The sequence below is a fragment of the Kwoniella shivajii genome, chromosome 1 (assembly GCF_035658355.1).
Source record: "Kwoniella shivajii chromosome 1, complete sequence".
Lineage (NCBI taxonomy): Eukaryota > Fungi > Basidiomycota > Tremellomycetes > Tremellales > Cryptococcaceae > Kwoniella > Kwoniella shivajii.
In genome coordinates, this window is record NC_085908.1 from 1,973,672 (window position 1) to 1,990,176 (window position 16,505).

Genomic DNA, 16,505 nt, shown 5'->3' on the forward strand with positions numbered 1-16,505 from the left:
TTACGAGCGAGACTTACAATGACATCCCCCTTATTTCTTCTTTACTTCAAAGCAGTCTTTTGGAACGACAAACATACCTCATATGGTACTTTCGTTCATTTGTACATCTGTCCTTCGTCAGGTATTGTAGAATATTATCATTCTAGATTCGCAGCTCCTCTGAAATCATGGTTGGGTGATGGTGACTCCTATCTTTCCCATTAAATATTGTATATGACTGAATCTCTTTCTTTGGGTGAATTTGTATTGATTCGATCATTTGTATGGTTTGTCTTATATTATATGTATGGCTTTTATATCTTACCATGAATTTGAATGAATGAATGAAAGAGCGAAATAGAGAATGGTCATGCGTGTATGATCAATTCATGACGAAATCGGTCGCATGAACATGGGTCATGATTATGCAGAACATTGTAATCCGTTAACAGTAGTAGTAAAAACATGCCATCCGTTAACAGTAGTAGTAATAGTAGTACAAATGACAAAGACATGCTTAATTATAATAAAGTATGTGAATATCCCAGATCGAGTCTAGGTTGTCCTGTCAATCCACTATAATTCCGCTCTAGCAACTTCCTCGATACCATCTTCTTCGACCAAAAACCCATCTAAAACCCTTCTTCTTCTTCTTCTTGCATTTCCATTTCCGTTACCATCACCATTATCTTCACTTGCGTTTCCATTTGAGCCTAGTCCCAAGCTCAAGCTTGGGAGTGCATCTTCGGTAGTCGGAGTGGTCGAAATTGGCGTACGAGTAGGAGTGGGATTAGGTTGTGCAGGTCTATTGACACCACCTGGATTTATCGATGACATCCAAGTATGTTCCCATAAATTACCAACTTTGAACCTTTTCTTTGGATCTCGAATCAACAAGCTTTGAATAACTTCTTTAACACCAAGAGAATATTTCGAATTGGAGGGAAAACTGTATTCTCCTTTGGCAATTCTCATCATTCTTTTTCTACCTCTTAATCTGTTATTTGTATAATCAGTATTATTCGGTGTGAATAATGATTTACTTTTATTCGTGTCATTCCCATTCACTAAATCGGTCTTGATGGATTCAAAAGGTGTGATTTCTTCCTCTCGATCAAAAGGTAATTCACCGATGATCATACCATACAGTACAACTCCCATTGCCCAAGCATCAGTTTCTCTACCATCGTATGGTCTACCCATTATGATCTCAGGTGCAGCAAAGGATTCGGATCCACAACGAGTTTGTAATAACGGTGATGAAGTTGAGATAAATCGAGACAAGCCGAAATCGGTCAGTTTGATTAAAGGTGAATCTTTAGGAAGTAGATTCAGAGGTATTGATTGAGTTGAAGTAGGTGGTAGTATGAATGGGTTCATTGTGAGCAGAATATCTGGAGGTTGATACAACCAGAATCAGCGTGATTCATGATAATGAAAAGGTTTCAACTCACTCTCCAGCTTTATATCTCGATGCACCACTCCTACTTCATGCAGCCAACCTACTCCTCTTGTAAGTTCACTGAATATCCTTCGTACAAGGCCCTCTCCATCTTGATCTTCGGGACAAGGCAATATCATTCTTCGCCTGTTTTCATCAACAGACATCAAATCAAACAATTCACCTCCTTCTAGTTGCTCCAACACCAGAACATGATGGGTTGGAGTGGTGAAGCTATCCAAGTAAGACACTATCGAAGGATGTGAAATATGTCTTAGGACTTCAACTTCTCTCAAAAAGGATATTTTGGTTCTTGAGTCGAGTAATGAATGTTGTCTATCCATCATTTTCAAGGCTGCCACTTTTCCCTTTCCTTTTTCTGCGTCTTCATGATTGAGATCTTGAGGTATGGCTGACCAAACTGATGAAAACGCTCCTTCACCCAATTTCCTAATAAACGTCCAACCTCGTTTATCATTTCCATTCTCTGCTGCAGGTCCTATTAAATCGCCTGTATTCACCTCTGTGCCACCTTCTTTAGCTTCACGATGTTCCCTTTCGAGCTGTTGCGATTCTCTCCTACCATGACCAGCTATCGTTGGTCGTTTCTTCGTAGGTGTGGTATAATTATTCACATCAGGCAAAGTAGGTAGAGTGGCCAATGATTCGTTGATATTTGTATTCAGAAACCTTGAAGTTGCAGGGGAATGACCTGTTAAATTGTCGGGAAAAGGAGCGGGACTAGACATAGACCTCAATCTCGAGGTAGAAGTGAAATCCTCGAAGCCAAATTTCAAATCTGCTATTGGACGGGGAGGTGTAGGCGCACCGGAGTATCCTTGACTCGAAGGGAAAGGAGAAGTGAGATCAATTGAGCCTATATCTGCTCCGCCCCCCATTCTTTTCCTCGATCCCATTGACAGATTGAATCCGGATCTAGAAGGAGAAGAACTGGAACTTGCTTCTGCCCAAGCTGATGTTCTTTGATCCCGTTGATCTTTTTCGGATTGACGTGAAGGCATACTTGTTGATCTATCTTCAATCTTTTTGGCTGAACTTGGCAGACCTCTACCTAATGTCGTAGCGTGTGGTAATGCTCTAGGAGGAAGAGGTAACGAATCTTTGATCGAGGAAGCGAAGAACAGATCCGTCTTCGATGCTGAACTCAGGGCTGGAGAAACTAATGGTTCATTGTTCGATATCATTTCGTCATCTCTCGTTGATGTCGTGGAAAATATACTTGCATTTGAGCTCGATCTGATTCTTGGCAATGACGAGGGTACGCTGAGTTTACCTGAAGCAGAATGCGAATGGGTATGATGTACAGCTGGTGGTAGATGAGAGCTTGATGACCATGGTTTGGAAGGGTCACTTAGTTGTATTGGCGATGGATTCGGTGTCAACGAGTCGAGAGAAGATTGTCGAAGATCCTCATCTAAAGTCTCACCCAAAGTATGAGCTAAAGCGGTTGCCCTCGCCGTTGGACCCGCTAAACGATGAGTGTCGAGATGTATTCGTTCGGGAGATAGGAACACCGGCGGAACAACGGGTTTGAGTGTGGGACTCGATGGACCAGGGGACGGTTTAGGGGAAAAGTATTCTGGTGGGCCGTCCAATGGTGTTGGATGAGCAAATAAAGCTTTAGGTGAAGTAGAAAGACTGTGTTCCTGTTCAGAAGATGGTACGGGGAGTTGGATATTGATCGGTGGTGTAGAGGATATATTCTTCGATTTCGAGGGTGTGGGGAAAGACCCAATTGGACTATCTTGGTGATGAGCGATCGATAAGGTAAGACACATTGAATGAACATACGTACTTCAGGTCTCCTCCACCAACGTAGCCTTTGATCATCTCCCACTCTTTTGAGATATTGAATTCGTTCGAGCCCAGATAAGATAATGAATCGAGAGTCAATGTCCCACTTGTTTGGCGTCGCAGCTCAGCCAAGGCAGCGGAAGTGAACGTTTGTGGTAATGGAACACGAGCAGAGTCGAAATTTCGACAGACGATAAACGCCTCTGGATCAGATCGGGTAGTTAAGTAGGATGTCCTCACACATGATATCACAAGAGACAGCAAAGCTCACCTCCACTACCTGCTCTACTACTCCTGGGCTTCCTGACCCATACACCACCACGTCGTCCTCGCATATCATATCCAGCTTTTCCAACATTCCCAGTCCGTGTCTCATCTTCTTGAATCTCAACTTCCATACTCTCTTCCTCTTCTGCGGATAAATCGAACTCTTTGTACGTCACTTCGCTTGTCATCGGTCCAGGAAAGAAGCACTTCAATTGTGACGCTAACAGGGAAGCTTGAGGGTCAAGTGGGGACAAGAATATTTTGAATATCAAGGTGGAATGAGGAGCTAGAAGTGTGAGGGAGAGGGTTATAGCCTATTTTACAAGCACAGAAGTTAGTTTCGCTTGATGAATCGTCAAGTTTGATCTATCAGCAGCACCTACTGCAAGTAAAAGCTGTGAGTGAAGATATGCATCCAGGTCATGCACTCCCGTGACTGCGTTCAATATTCATCAGCTTCGCAGTCGGCAGTCATATGAAGTGAAATGTTTAAATACCATCTGGAGCACCATCACAAACCACCAAGTCTGCTTTTCTTCCTCCTAGAGCATCGAGTACTAGAGGTATCGTTGAGGGGAGTGTGATATCAGTTTGAAGTATTGTTATATTTGGCAATCTTGCCTGCGCAAACAACTTTTAGCCTTCCTCTGCGGAATAAGGGGACTGAAGATATGAACGAACATACCATAGGTTGAAGATCGATTGAAACCACTTTTCTCCCATCACGATCTTTCGATGGTTTCAGTTTTTGGCCTAAGACTTGACTCCAACTTCCAGGAGCGGCACATAGATCTACAGCAGTTTCCACACCTGAAAAAAGATCGAATTCTTCATCTAGATGAAGTAATTTATAAGCTGATCTAGCTCTATACCCCGCTGATTTTCCCAATCGATAATATACATCTCTATGATCCACCGATGATTTGGATGTTGGCATGGTGTAGTCGACGGGACCTTGGAGGGATTGACAATGATGATACACGAGATTGGGCAGGCAACTATCGAGAAGGGAAAGGCCACTGAAAGCAAGTCGGGTTTGAGCGATAAGATAACCAAAAGAAAGACGACTCGAAGTAGATCGTTTTTGCCTTTGCACTGAACAAGGCAAGCAAGCCAGAATCAGTGTTAATCAGTTGCTAAGATGATGACCACAAAAGCTTGGAATCTTGCAAGGACATGTGAATGACTGACGAGATGAGATGAAGTGAGGATTGAATTGAAAAAAGTAAATCTCGTGGATCTGAGTTGACAATAATGATGATTTATTCAGTTACCCGAAAAATGTAATGTTTCGATTTGTTGACAAGGTTTATTACGATACAAATGGCGGGGGGGAACATATCTGTTGAAAACGGAAAGAACAGTACATAGCTTCTTACATTCAGCTACTTGGGATGTTGACATAAAGCATGGGATCAACGCACGGTTTGATCGCTTTCTTCACATACAGTGACTCGGAACGTCCATAGACATATTGTTAGTGGAAAGAAGCCAATATTCGGTAAGAAAGTGTACACTTCAGTCCACTTCGATCTCATCAATAGGGACAACGTCTTCTCCGGGTTCGTGCAGACCAAACATCTCTCACAGGCCACAGACACTGGTATGCTCGATCGATGCTTGCGGCGGGCTAGGCTTAATCAGGATGACTGAATGACTATGTATATGATACATCATATGCTTGAATGACACAACACTATAAACCCTCTCATCGTATGATTTCTCACGACCCTCATTTATTCTTCTTCACCTCTGTCACCGGTTTATTTGATGTGGTAGGGAATGAACGGTCTTCTATCATTGCTACTACGATATATGCCACCAAAATGATATTTGCTGCGACTATTGCTGATATTGCTGAGGCGATGGTATTTCCTAGTTCATATCATTCGGGTCAGCATTTCTCAGGCAGTGATTAGACAGTGAGCCGCTGGAAGAGGTCGAAGAAACATCCCAGTCTCACAATTACATGAGAGGAAAATAAAGTATATACCTTGTGTGAATTGGTTCAAAACCAAGAAGTAGGTACCAATAGGAGCTACCGCCATAGATACAGCGAAAATGATAAGTTTGAGAAGGACCGCTCTATCCACGGTGCAGAAGCACACGTCAGCTTGATGCGCGTATAGTGATTGCTGATGCTCGCAATAATCATTGACTTGACTCACGGCTGATCGTTCTCTGCTGATACAGAGGCCATCTTACCTGTTGATACGGGGTTGACCATCGCTTCTTCTGATTCCTGATGCAGTGATAGGAATATCTCAGACGATTGGGCGTGGCTAATTCAGCTCAGGTCTGACTGATTTGCTGGAATGTTCGGAAATAGGCTATGCCAATGACGTTGCTTGCTGTATCAATATGGTTGAAGATGAAGGACAAAGTGAATGAGGGATGTTTTGACAATGGACATTTCTTTATCTTTGAGCGGAATGGCCCGTGCCTGAAATGGGCGGTGAACATCATTCATGCGCTTGAATGTGAACAATTGCATCTTCTGCTTTCATATCCCCTGTCATCATTGCTCACAGACCTTGTCCTGGCAAATCAGCTTGGCGAGCCATACTCCCATCAACATGGCAGCCTCCGAGATCCGTCGTATAGCGCTCTCGGATCCCCACTCACTCTCACCTCCTCGTTTCGTAGTGGGAGGCCAAGTATCGCAGAATGTTTCGGGAGATCTCAAAATGTACGAATGGAGAAGGGAGGTGAGTCCGGTCTTTACTGTCCTCGTAGCCATGCGCTTATCATCGCTTCACGCTTGCAGAAGGGAGAGATGGGGATGGTAGGATTGCAAACTGATGTTGGCCAGATACGGGTGAGTTAGCCATCTAATTGATTTATCTTAAAATACCCAAGTTGTTTTTTACTAATGCAATGGAGGCATGTATTTAGTCAATGGCATGGTCACCTCTACCTACACATCGAAACATCTTAGCAACAGGATTGTCAACTGGTCGAACTTTACTTTTATCGTTATCGCCTTCAACATTATCATTCCCCTCGTCGTCCTCACCAAGTGCTCAAACTTCCACAATCGCAACGTTGAATGTAAAATACTCAAGACCAGTGACATCAGTTGCGTTCTCATCATTAGATCCTAATTATCTTGCTACTGGGTATGAGAAACATAGATCTGAATATTCATTATTGATCTGGGATATAGCAGACGCTATTTCATCTGCATCTTCAAATTCACAATTACCTTTGGATGGTGATAAATCATGGGAAAGACCTTTGAGTGATGATACCAAATTAGAAGTTACGAATCTAACTGCTAAAATAAATGTTACATCTGAACCTAGACACATCCAACATTATTGTCCATCTGAGAACGTAAACTCACTCTCATTCTTACCTAGAACAACAAATCAATTATTGGCTTCGGTCAGTAATAAGACTATTAGACTGTACGATTTAAGAGTGCCTTCTGGTTCAGCGCACGGAACACATTCACCTAGAGACAATCAAACTCCTTCTTCAATAGCTGGATCTTCGATTCAATGGCAAACTAGAGCTGTTTATGGTTTAACACCCAATGAAGAGAAGGAAGGTCTGTTTGCGAGTTACGAGGTCATACCCGGAGGTGGCCAACTTCATTCAGTCGTAAGATTATGGGACGTAAGGAAACCAAGTCAAGAGGTATTGAATTTTGACCTTCCAGGTGGTGTTATAGGACTAGAATGGATGAAAGATAGACCAGAAATATTGGGTGTTGGGACGAGAGATAAAGGAGTTGGACTGTGGGAGATAATCGAAGGCAAAAAAGTCGAAAATGACAAAATAGTAGAAGAATGGGTCACACTGGGTGGCATGAGGCAAAGTGAGTTGTAGTCATTTATTTTGACGGCCTACCGTTACTTTCTGATCGCTTCACCGCTGAATCAAGATACCTTTGTTATAGTCGTCACGCCTAGACAGAATTTGCACTCATTCACCTTCGCACCGTCAGATAAAGGTCAAGGTGATGTAATGTTCGTTCTGAAAGACGGTACTGTGGGTATAGGACCAATAAGTACCGCCCCTGTAGTAAGTCTTCCTTCCTTGTCGATCATATGACCTAAAGGCACCGCTGAAGAGTCATATCGAATTTAGCTCGCGGGAGGTCCTCAAGGGGATGTAGCCATTTGTACACCGTTGTTGCGAATACTCGATCCAGATGACATTCCTGAACCATCAACTGAAGTTTCCATATCGCCTACAACAGCTTTACCCACACCACGACCTGAACTCGAAGAACCAGAACCTATACATAGAGCGAACCGATTCCAACTTGCTCCCGAAAGAATCACGCAACTGATAGCAGAGAGATCACGCTCAGCTTCTCCAGTCCCAATACATCTTCAAGGTACGGGTACACCCGCAAGTGAAAAGACTCCTTTTGGTAGTATATCCGGTCTGAGGGAATGGTATGATGGACCGAAGAAAAGAGAATTGGTGGATGTTAACGAACATCTAATCGGAGGATGGGAAGGTTGGAGAAGGACTCTGGGAAGTGATGTTGGTGCTGTAATGCGAAGAAGGGCATTAGAAGGATATGGATTAGACGATGTGAGAGACATGCCTGTTTCACTTAACTTTAAGCTTCCGAAGACTAGTTGGTGGGATCTATGTGCTGACTAGTGTTATCAATCTGGGTAGCTTCTGCTCAACGCAGCCATTGCTACGAGGCATCCCGGTAAAGAACGCCTAGCAGGTATATGGGAATTCGTAGATCGTAAGTCGACCATGGCATCCACTTTCGTATCAGTCAGGGCTCTATTCCTCCTGCTGCAATGCCTGCGTAGATAAAGTCTAATCCGAGTCTTGTTTGTTCACAGACCTTACACACGTCATGGCTCCTTCTTTATCTACCTTTAGAGGATACAATCTGACGCATCACGGTGTCTATCCAATCTGGTTTGGAGTTCATAATGATCACCACCCATCATCCCCTTCTTCTATCTATTCCGCAGCCACTTTAACAGATCCACCACATCCTCCCCCACTAAGGCAGAGCTCGGCCTCAGCAGCATGGACCTCGTTAAAATCACAGTCCTCGACATCCATCCCTCATTCAAGGCAGAATTCCTCGCCTTTACCTGGTGGTGGCACTACGACGCCACGCGAACGAAAGATATCTGACAGAAGAGGAGAACAGGAGATCGACAGAGAGTACATTAGCTCGGTGGAAGCGCTCAACGAGAGAAGAAGGGATATAGGTGGAGTAGGTAGACCAGGAACAGTTAGAGCTGCTGTAGGTGGAGACAAGATGGAGATGAGGAGATTGATTTTGAGCGTTTGTGGTGAGAACGGTGAACACGCCAAAGAAGAACTGGATAGGTGAGTATCGATGTTCTGCTGTCTGAAATCTCTCGAAGGTGTATTAAGAGCGTACTTAATCACTTCTCCCCGATTAAATAACACTGGCTAATATCATATTGTGGTAGACTGGTCGGAAGTGGACAAAGAACGAAAGCCGCATTCCGAGCTTACTTCGCTGGCGATGAAGCTGCAACTGTAACAATATTGATGGCTAGTGAAGGTGAGCTTGAATACTAGTGTAACATGCGTAATATCCATCTATCATGTCTCAACTAAAGTATCAATAATCTGTAGACCAACATCATCGACTATTAGGCTCAACCATAGCTGGATTCATGACTCAATCAGCGTCGGCTAGAGGATCTGAATTCTTCAATTCACATTGGCAAGGTCTGGTCAATCGTGTTGATGATCCTTTCGTCAGAGCAATACTGAGTAGAATAGGAGGTGACGATTGGGAGTCAGTTTTGGAAGAGGAAGGTATACCGTTACTGGATAGAATAGGGGTAGGAGTGCAGTATCTGGATGATAGAGAAGTGAGTTGATGTTCATCAGTGATTCAGTGTAGTTTTGTTCTTCAGTATGCCTCACAGTCGAGCATGAGCTGACTTCTTCACAGTTCTCTACGTTTCTTCGAGGTCGATTATCACGGTTGACAAGATCGTCTTCTCTCCATCTTCTCGGCTTGACGGGTTTGTCCGGACCTGGTTTATCGTTATTGTCAAGATATTTAGCTCGAACAGGTGACATCCAAACAGTCGCGATTCTATCTGCGTTATTCCCATCTCACAAATTAAATAAAAGTGAGAAACATACTATCGAAAGGTGGAGAGAAGGATATAGGGATATGTTAGATTCATGGGGTATGTGGGGCGAAAGATGTGAACTCGATATTAGATGGGGAGATTTGCAGCGATCTTTATCGAGAGAAGAAGGCGGAAAAGGCTTGATAGGAAGTGTAGGCGAAAGATGCCCTGTGTGAGTAGTAAACTACAATGCGCGCTGTCAAACAGTTGAAACGACATCCAAGCTGATTTTGGAATCTGAAGCTGTAACAACCTTCTTTCTAAAGAGACTGAAAGTAGATTACATCGTAAACATGCTATCAGGGGTAATGTTAATGTTGGATGGCCAAGTGAGAGGGTGAGTTGTAACTCTACATTTTCACATCTCGGTTCACACTCAGTAGCTAATAATGCATCAACTGATAGACCACAACTTGCATGTATTGCTCTTCGGCTTTACCAAGATGTGTAATTTGTGAGCGACTATCCTTCTACATTATCTCTGCTGTAACGCTGGGGAAGGGAATAAATAACACATCACTGATCGACAATGGTGCGCGATCAGGTTTGACTCATGTCGATCCACAAAGACCACCACCTCTGACAGGGAATGGGGAAGATGATCATCCTGAACATATAAGCGGTGAGTTTCCGAGTTTCTCCATCTAGGGATATCATGCTTTCAGACGAGAAATGTTTTCAAAGTTGACCTTTGTGGGTTGTATATGATAGACACAATTGACGCTGCGTATGTTTGTTGTTTGACATGTCGTCATGGAGGTCAGTATTTCCCCTCTTTTCTCCTTTTCCCTCTTAATCTTTCTCTTTATGTCCGGAATGTCACATCCGTATCTAGACTGGATTTTTATACCCTATCGTGACTAACTTCGCTCGACTTACGCAGGACACGCAAATCATATCTTGCCATGGTTCGAAGGGGGTTTAGATGGTGGCATACCTCATTCCAAATGTCCAGTATCAGGATGTGAATGTGAATGTGCGAGTATATGATTGACTATGGTGGTCATGCTACATGAGCATAGAAAGGCAGAGAGGTTATAGAGACCGAGTAACGTCTAGTCAAATACATGTTGTAGTTTTAAAGTAATCAAAGATGTAGACCATCGAACTTGCTACGAATCAAATTGGCGGATAAAACTTGCTTGAATACGGATTGCGAATTATATCCAAATCATATTTCTGAAACGTTAGACCACACCTCTGCTTGAATTGTTATGATTTTGTGTGTCCACTCATGATATATCACTTGAAACATTCCTTACGACATTGCAAACTCAGGTCTTATACTGCACTGGCGAGCGTTGACACACACGAACAGATACAAGAAAGCATTCATCTACAGGTTCTGGTCCGTGTTGGAACAACGGAAAGAAAGATTATTGGAAGTTTCAAAGGCAAGGAATGTAGCAATTGTAGAAAGAGAGGGTATATACATATACTGTGACTGTATGAGAAAAGGGAAAAGGGAAAAGGGGGAGAAGTAAAGGCTACTGTTTAACAATTACAGCCGTAGTTCTGAGAATTCTCAGAATCGATTCTGATTGGATCGGGATAATCGTTGTATCTACGGAGAAGACGTCCATCAATAACCATGCATAAGCAAGTCGGCTCGTACTCACAATTCAGTTTCAGCTTCTTGAGCCAAAGCGTTCTTGGCTATAGTCTGGAAAGCTTGTTCTACATTTATAGCTTCTTTAGCTGATGTTTCGAAATATGGGATGTTCCCTTTAGCTTGACACCATGTCATAGCTCTCTTTTGAGAGACCTGCCGAAGACGAGGAAAGAACATATGATCAGCTCAAAAATCCGATTGTACCGAGAAAAATCACACTCACCATTCTCTTCGATTCTTCCATATCAATCTTGTTACCTAAAACGACAAAGGGGAAGTTCTCGGGATCGTGCGGGGAGGCCTGAGTGAGATACCAAAGTCGGTCAGCTACGTTTCCTTATCCCGTCCTTTTGCTTTGAGACCAGATAGTGGTTTGTGCGGATGAAAGCTGGAGGCGTGTATAGATATGGGGTTTGTACATTGAACGTGCGACTTTGATGTACACCCTCCCATGACTCCTCCCATCATTGAACCGACCAGGGTCAAATATACCTCTGATGTTGATGAGCAGATGCAGAAGGACAACTCACTTGCACCAAGAACTCGTCCCTCCATCCATCCAAGGCTTCAAAACTCTTACTACTGTTGACGTCGTAAACTAATACACAACAATCGGCACCTCTGTAGAAAGCTACACCGAGAGATTGGAATCGTTCTTGACCTGCTGTATCCCAGAGCTGTAAGCGAGACGGATGGAAGAGAACAAAGATGTCAGCATCCATCTAATCATTATCCCATAAGATGCTTTTCAGATTCTCCGACTGACCTGCATGGTGACGACCCTATCATCAACTACCAATTCTCTAGTCAAGAAGTCGGCTCCTGCGATATACTCAGACATCAGCGAATATGCTTCCCGGTCCAGCATTGCATGACCGCTCTATTGCCTTCCGTCCACAATGAAAATGACATACCGATGGTGGCTTTGTACTGGTTTGAGAATCGTTTATTGACATACTGGTTCATGAGCGATGTTTTACCGACACTATGGTATACAGTAAGGTTGATTAGCGATAGAGGATTAGAGTTGAAGTGACAAGACCACTATTGGCATGAACACATATGCCTTGACGATCTCTACCTCTTCAAGTCACACAACAGAACATTACTTACCCAGAATCACCAAGGATGATAACCTATTCCAGTGATTAACGAGGTCAGCTCTAGATCGTTTGTCATCGGGGTAGTCCGTGAACAGGTGGGTCGTCTACTTACTTTCAACAAAACCTTCTTCCTGGACGCCATGATGGTGTGATTAACGGTATTATTAGTTGTAGGGAATAGACAGGATAAGTCTTCAATGTTCGGATGGGATATGACTGTTGACGATAATTAGGTGGCAAGAATAGATGAACATCGATATATATATCAATTGACCAAGGAGAGGGGGAAGCGGTTGCATAGAAGATAGTGAATCAGCCATAATTACCTCATTGAGTAATATTACGTAATGACGTGAGGCTGATACCCGTATGCGTGAACGGACACTTGAACTACCCGGTCAGTGATACGAGTATGAAAGATGATAGCAAAGATGACATGAATGATCATCACCAACTATAAGATATTTCCCTTCTTACTTGACCGAGACTGCCGGTGATATCAGACAGGATGCCACCAGTCGGTCAGCCAGAATGGCAAAATGTAATCAAAGAGAGACTAATGGCTAAGCAGCTAGACAACGAGGTGTACAAAGATATGGTGGATCAATGTAAGTGAGGTCAACCTTTCACCTAGCTTTCAAGTCTCAATGAGAGACAGTCCCTGGAGAGGGTATCAATCATGCACGCTGATCATTCATGTCACTATAGATCGACGACTGGCTAGGACTGCTCGAGAGCTGAAAATCCGTAATAGAGCTCTACTGAAATCTGGTGGTGGATCGACGAGTTCGGAAGGGTACGTTTACAATTCGCTGTTTTCTCTCTTGTATGCCGGTCAACGCTCATGCCCACTCACGCTTCGTTCAGATCATCCGCTCTGCTCACTCATTTGGACGCCCAATTGACTTCGCTCAGATCTGAGCTATCTACATTGTACCGAACTCAGGCTGCATCCCAAAATAAGCAACTATCAATGGCCGATGCCCTCAGAGATCGGGATGAGGAGGTCCGAGGGTTAAGAGATGAATTGAGAGAGTTGAGAGATCATCGAGATGCGGTCTTGCGGAAAGATAGAGATTGGGAAGAAAGGTGGAGAGTGAGGAATAAAGATATGGAGGTGAGTGAAATGTTTGCATTACGGTCAAAGTGATATACAAAGAAGCTGATTTGAACGGTTATAATTGAATGATGATCTATAGACGCTTAATGATGAATTACTGTCACTCAATCTGGAACTATCCTCATTATCCGATCAGAATACACTACTCCGAGCAGATAATGCTAATTTACTACAAAGATGGATTGATAAGATGAACCTTACGGCTGAAGAGATGAATGAAGAATTCGAGAAAGAGATGAAAGAGAACGAAGCTTCCCAGGATGATGATGATGATGGTGGCGGTGGTGCTGAAGACAATGGAGAGATCATCGTTTCACCTTCAAGCTCAGGTATCTTAGAAGAAAATGGGAATAAACGTAAGGCGGATATAAAAGGCAAAGGAAAAGCGATTCCAGCCTCAACATCGATTTCAAGCTCGACCTCAGGACTAAAGTCTACGTCAACATCCACACCATCTAAAACGAGTAAAGCAAAAACGACCACACTCAAAACGCCGGCGGCAGCGCCTACAGCTTCTTCAATCAACAAAGCAAGATCTATATCTTCCATCAAAAGCAGAACGACAACTCCAGGATCTGCTACAACTTCAACACCCACTCCGTCAATCAGGAGTAAAACAGGAAAGGATTTTTGATTATGCGGGAAGATGAACAGTTGGAATCTTCCCGCGAGGACGGAAGTGTCGGTGAACCTATCATTGAGAACGTAGTAGATTACAGAACAGAAATACCGAAAAATACTGTACATGAGGCGGAGCAACGCCGCGAAGGCGAGCAAGAGTTGGCAGGTGGTAATAAAGATGTCGAAGAATGGGAAGTTTTGGACAATGTTAATCCTGGATCTGCCATTTTGGATGACAAAAGTATTCAAGCGAAAACTGATATAGGCAGCATCGAGGGTTCAACCATATTGGATGACGATGATAGTTGGGATGAAGCGAGGTTGGTCGGGTGATACGTGCTGCATGCTGCATGCTGCATCAGCCGGGGAAGAATGAAGAAAAGCAAGCGCGTAAGTATGTACGATAGATGGATGAACACCAGCATACAGCTTAGATACCTCGCATAATTGTAAAAAGATAAGACCTCAGTCGCGAAAGAATGTAGTGTACAGTAGTGTCTACTTGCATATCATTCTTCATGAATGATTTCTGAAATGTCATACTTATCATACAAGCTTCTTTACAAATCTCACTCTTGTGGGTCTTGTTTTTCTACATAGTTGTTTCATGTGTTGCATTCTTCTCGATTCTAGATCGCTCATTGACCCCCTTTATCCTTCACAATAGCTTCTGCGAATTCTTTCATACTTGAGAATTGATAATCAGGTATGACGTCTTGGTAGGCTGATACGCCCATGGAGGCCTTTTCTCTGTCGATCCAACAAGCTTTCAAATCTTTCTTGTGACCACTACATTGTCAAACATATGAGGAGATGTAATGAGCGTTATTTTCTGGATACCAGCCACCATGAGGGAAAGCTGGAGAATGAGTATGATACGTTTCGGAAGGGTGAGATGGATTTGCAATGGAAAAAAATACGCACGGTTGGATGTCATGGTATTTCGAATTGGCAACAATCAATATATCTTCTTTGTTCATTCCGAAATCTTTCTTGATATTCTCAATAGCATAATCGAAGTTTTTCAAGGAAGGTTTGTATGAGCCAACTATTGGGATTGGGGTTAAAGATGACGGAAAAAGCGAGAATCAGTGCTTATGTTCCCCTTATTCGAGCAAATGAAAAAGGGGCATAGGCTTATTATACTCACTCTTCTCGGCAGTGTATATGGCATCAAATTGGAATCCATTTTCCAACCTCTTGTTTGATCTATATATAGTAGAGCTTCGATCAACATTTCGCTGGTTATGGTGAAAGAGAAAAGCGATTGGTTGGTGACAATAACTCACCCTTCGAAACTCTTGTTATCGACGTTGGAAAGAATGACAAGTTTCAGTCCTGCATCAGAAAGCTTCTTCAATGCATCTGGGGAGTCCGGGAATGAAGGCCATGAAGGTACAGAATTTCCAAATGCTTTAGCTTGAGCTATTTCATCGTCGATGACGTTCAGACGAATCAGCTTCACCTCGATTGGACAGTATTTCGGCTTCACAGGATTTCCACTAACAGTCATCATAGTTGAGATTCAATTTTTCTGCTGTTTCCGAATATACCTTGGTAAGACTACGATTCCATGCCCTCAGTATTTTACTCCTCTCTGTGCACCGATGGGTATCTACAAACTCACACGTCGGAATATATCATAGTAGGAGTTTCATCCTGAGTCCTATTCTCGATAGCGCCTACTACCTCGAATAACTTTTCCCTCTCAGGGGCAGAAGGTTGTTTGAGTAAGTCGCTAACATTCTCTAACATTCCAGTCTCCCAGTCCTGTATGTTTTCGAGGACAAAAGACAGGGATCAGCGATTGATGCGTATGGGTGTAAGCAACTATCGCCAGGAGATTAGAAAGCAGAACTTACAATGAGAGTCTAGGTGAATATCAATGATATGGAGATGTTAGCGTTATATGTATAAGACAAGGAGGAGACATACACCATAACAGTCGAAAAGCAATACTCTCCGAGATACAAGAAATGAGTTCAATCCTACTTGACATTATACTGGAACGGAGACTCACTTGAAGGGAGCAAGTGACATTATAGCTTATCTCTTCCTCTGTGTTTCCTATCCGTTATAGTTGAATGCAAGGTATAATCTATCGGGTGTTGGAGGAAAAGAGGAGAGGATGTAGAGAACAGACATCGAGGTAATGCTCATATCACGCAGTATACATCCTTCACTCATCCGACGCTTAGCGCTATCCATCTCATGATGTTAATCGTCATGACACCCTCAATGGACCATTTGAATTGCCCGAGGGATCTGGATTCCCTTATAGACCGGTCTCTCCGGGTTTACACTCCGGATATCAAATGAACTGATAAGATGTTCCCTTTATATCAGTACGAGTAAGATGTTATGTACCGTTATCATCCAGCATACATTTATGCATCACCGACGCACCTCGAGGTTGGCTTTCTATATCAGATCGATA

General features: G+C 43.1%; 6 protein-coding genes across 6 annotated transcripts; 2 read left to right on the forward strand and 4 right to left on the reverse strand.

Annotated features, from left to right (window-relative positions):
• Nucleotides 1-555: 555 nt before the first annotated feature.
• Nucleotides 556-4,439, reverse strand: IL334_000747 (uncharacterized protein; the record flags this gene model as incomplete). The annotated part of the gene is made up of 8 exons (XM_062932511.1): nt 556-1,373; nt 1,434-2,303; nt 2,373-3,181; nt 3,237-3,438; nt 3,507-3,816; nt 3,886-3,938; nt 4,000-4,123; nt 4,188-4,439. The coding sequence occupies 8 exons, from the start codon at nt 4,437-4,439 to the stop codon at nt 556-558; spliced, it is 3,438 nt and encodes a 1,145-aa protein (XP_062788562.1).
• Nucleotides 4,440-5,234: 795 nt separating this feature from the next.
• On the reverse strand, nt 5,235-5,729 carry IL334_000748 (uncharacterized protein; the record flags this gene model as incomplete). The annotated part of the gene is made up of 3 exons (XM_062932512.1): nt 5,235-5,377; nt 5,496-5,587; nt 5,671-5,729. The coding sequence occupies 3 exons, from the start codon at nt 5,727-5,729 to the stop codon at nt 5,235-5,237; spliced, it is 294 nt and encodes a 97-aa protein (XP_062788563.1).
• Nucleotides 5,730-6,078: 349 nt separating this feature from the next.
• Nucleotides 6,079-10,602, forward strand: IL334_000749 (uncharacterized protein; the record flags this gene model as incomplete). The annotated part of the gene is made up of 15 exons (XM_062932513.1): nt 6,079-6,210; nt 6,270-6,320; nt 6,398-7,325; nt 7,407-7,531; nt 7,598-8,053; nt 8,144-8,219; nt 8,323-8,824; nt 8,932-9,026; nt 9,101-9,342; nt 9,426-9,784; nt 9,856-9,949; nt 10,018-10,066; nt 10,157-10,234; nt 10,324-10,371; nt 10,496-10,602. The coding sequence occupies 15 exons, from the start codon at nt 6,079-6,081 to the stop codon at nt 10,600-10,602; spliced, it is 3,342 nt and encodes a 1,113-aa protein (XP_062788564.1).
• Nucleotides 10,603-11,106: 504 nt separating this feature from the next.
• IL334_000750 (uncharacterized protein) lies at nt 11,107-12,469 on the reverse strand (the record flags this gene model as incomplete). The annotated part of the gene is made up of 8 exons (XM_062932514.1): nt 11,107-11,176; nt 11,232-11,377; nt 11,448-11,525; nt 11,755-11,901; nt 11,991-12,046; nt 12,139-12,209; nt 12,338-12,360; nt 12,440-12,469. The coding sequence occupies 8 exons, from the start codon at nt 12,467-12,469 to the stop codon at nt 11,107-11,109; spliced, it is 621 nt and encodes a 206-aa protein (XP_062788565.1).
• A 366-nt stretch (nt 12,470-12,835) lies between these two features.
• On the forward strand, nt 12,836-14,081 carry IL334_000751 (uncharacterized protein; the record flags this gene model as incomplete). Its single annotated transcript, XM_062932515.1, has 4 exons — nt 12,836-12,935; nt 13,036-13,123; nt 13,195-13,444; nt 13,527-14,081. 4 exons carry the CDS (start codon nt 12,836-12,838, stop codon nt 14,079-14,081), a joined length of 993 nt encoding a protein of 330 aa, XP_062788566.1.
• A 625-nt stretch (nt 14,082-14,706) lies between these two features.
• Nucleotides 14,707-16,108, reverse strand: IL334_000752 (haloacid dehalogenase, type II; the record flags this gene model as incomplete). Its single annotated transcript, XM_062932516.1, has 8 exons — nt 14,707-14,857; nt 14,993-15,116; nt 15,219-15,277; nt 15,358-15,493; nt 15,576-15,631; nt 15,696-15,838; nt 16,004-16,028; nt 16,089-16,108. 8 exons carry the CDS (start codon nt 16,106-16,108, stop codon nt 14,707-14,709), a joined length of 714 nt encoding a protein of 237 aa, XP_062788567.1.
• Nucleotides 16,109-16,505: the final 397 nt, after the last annotated feature.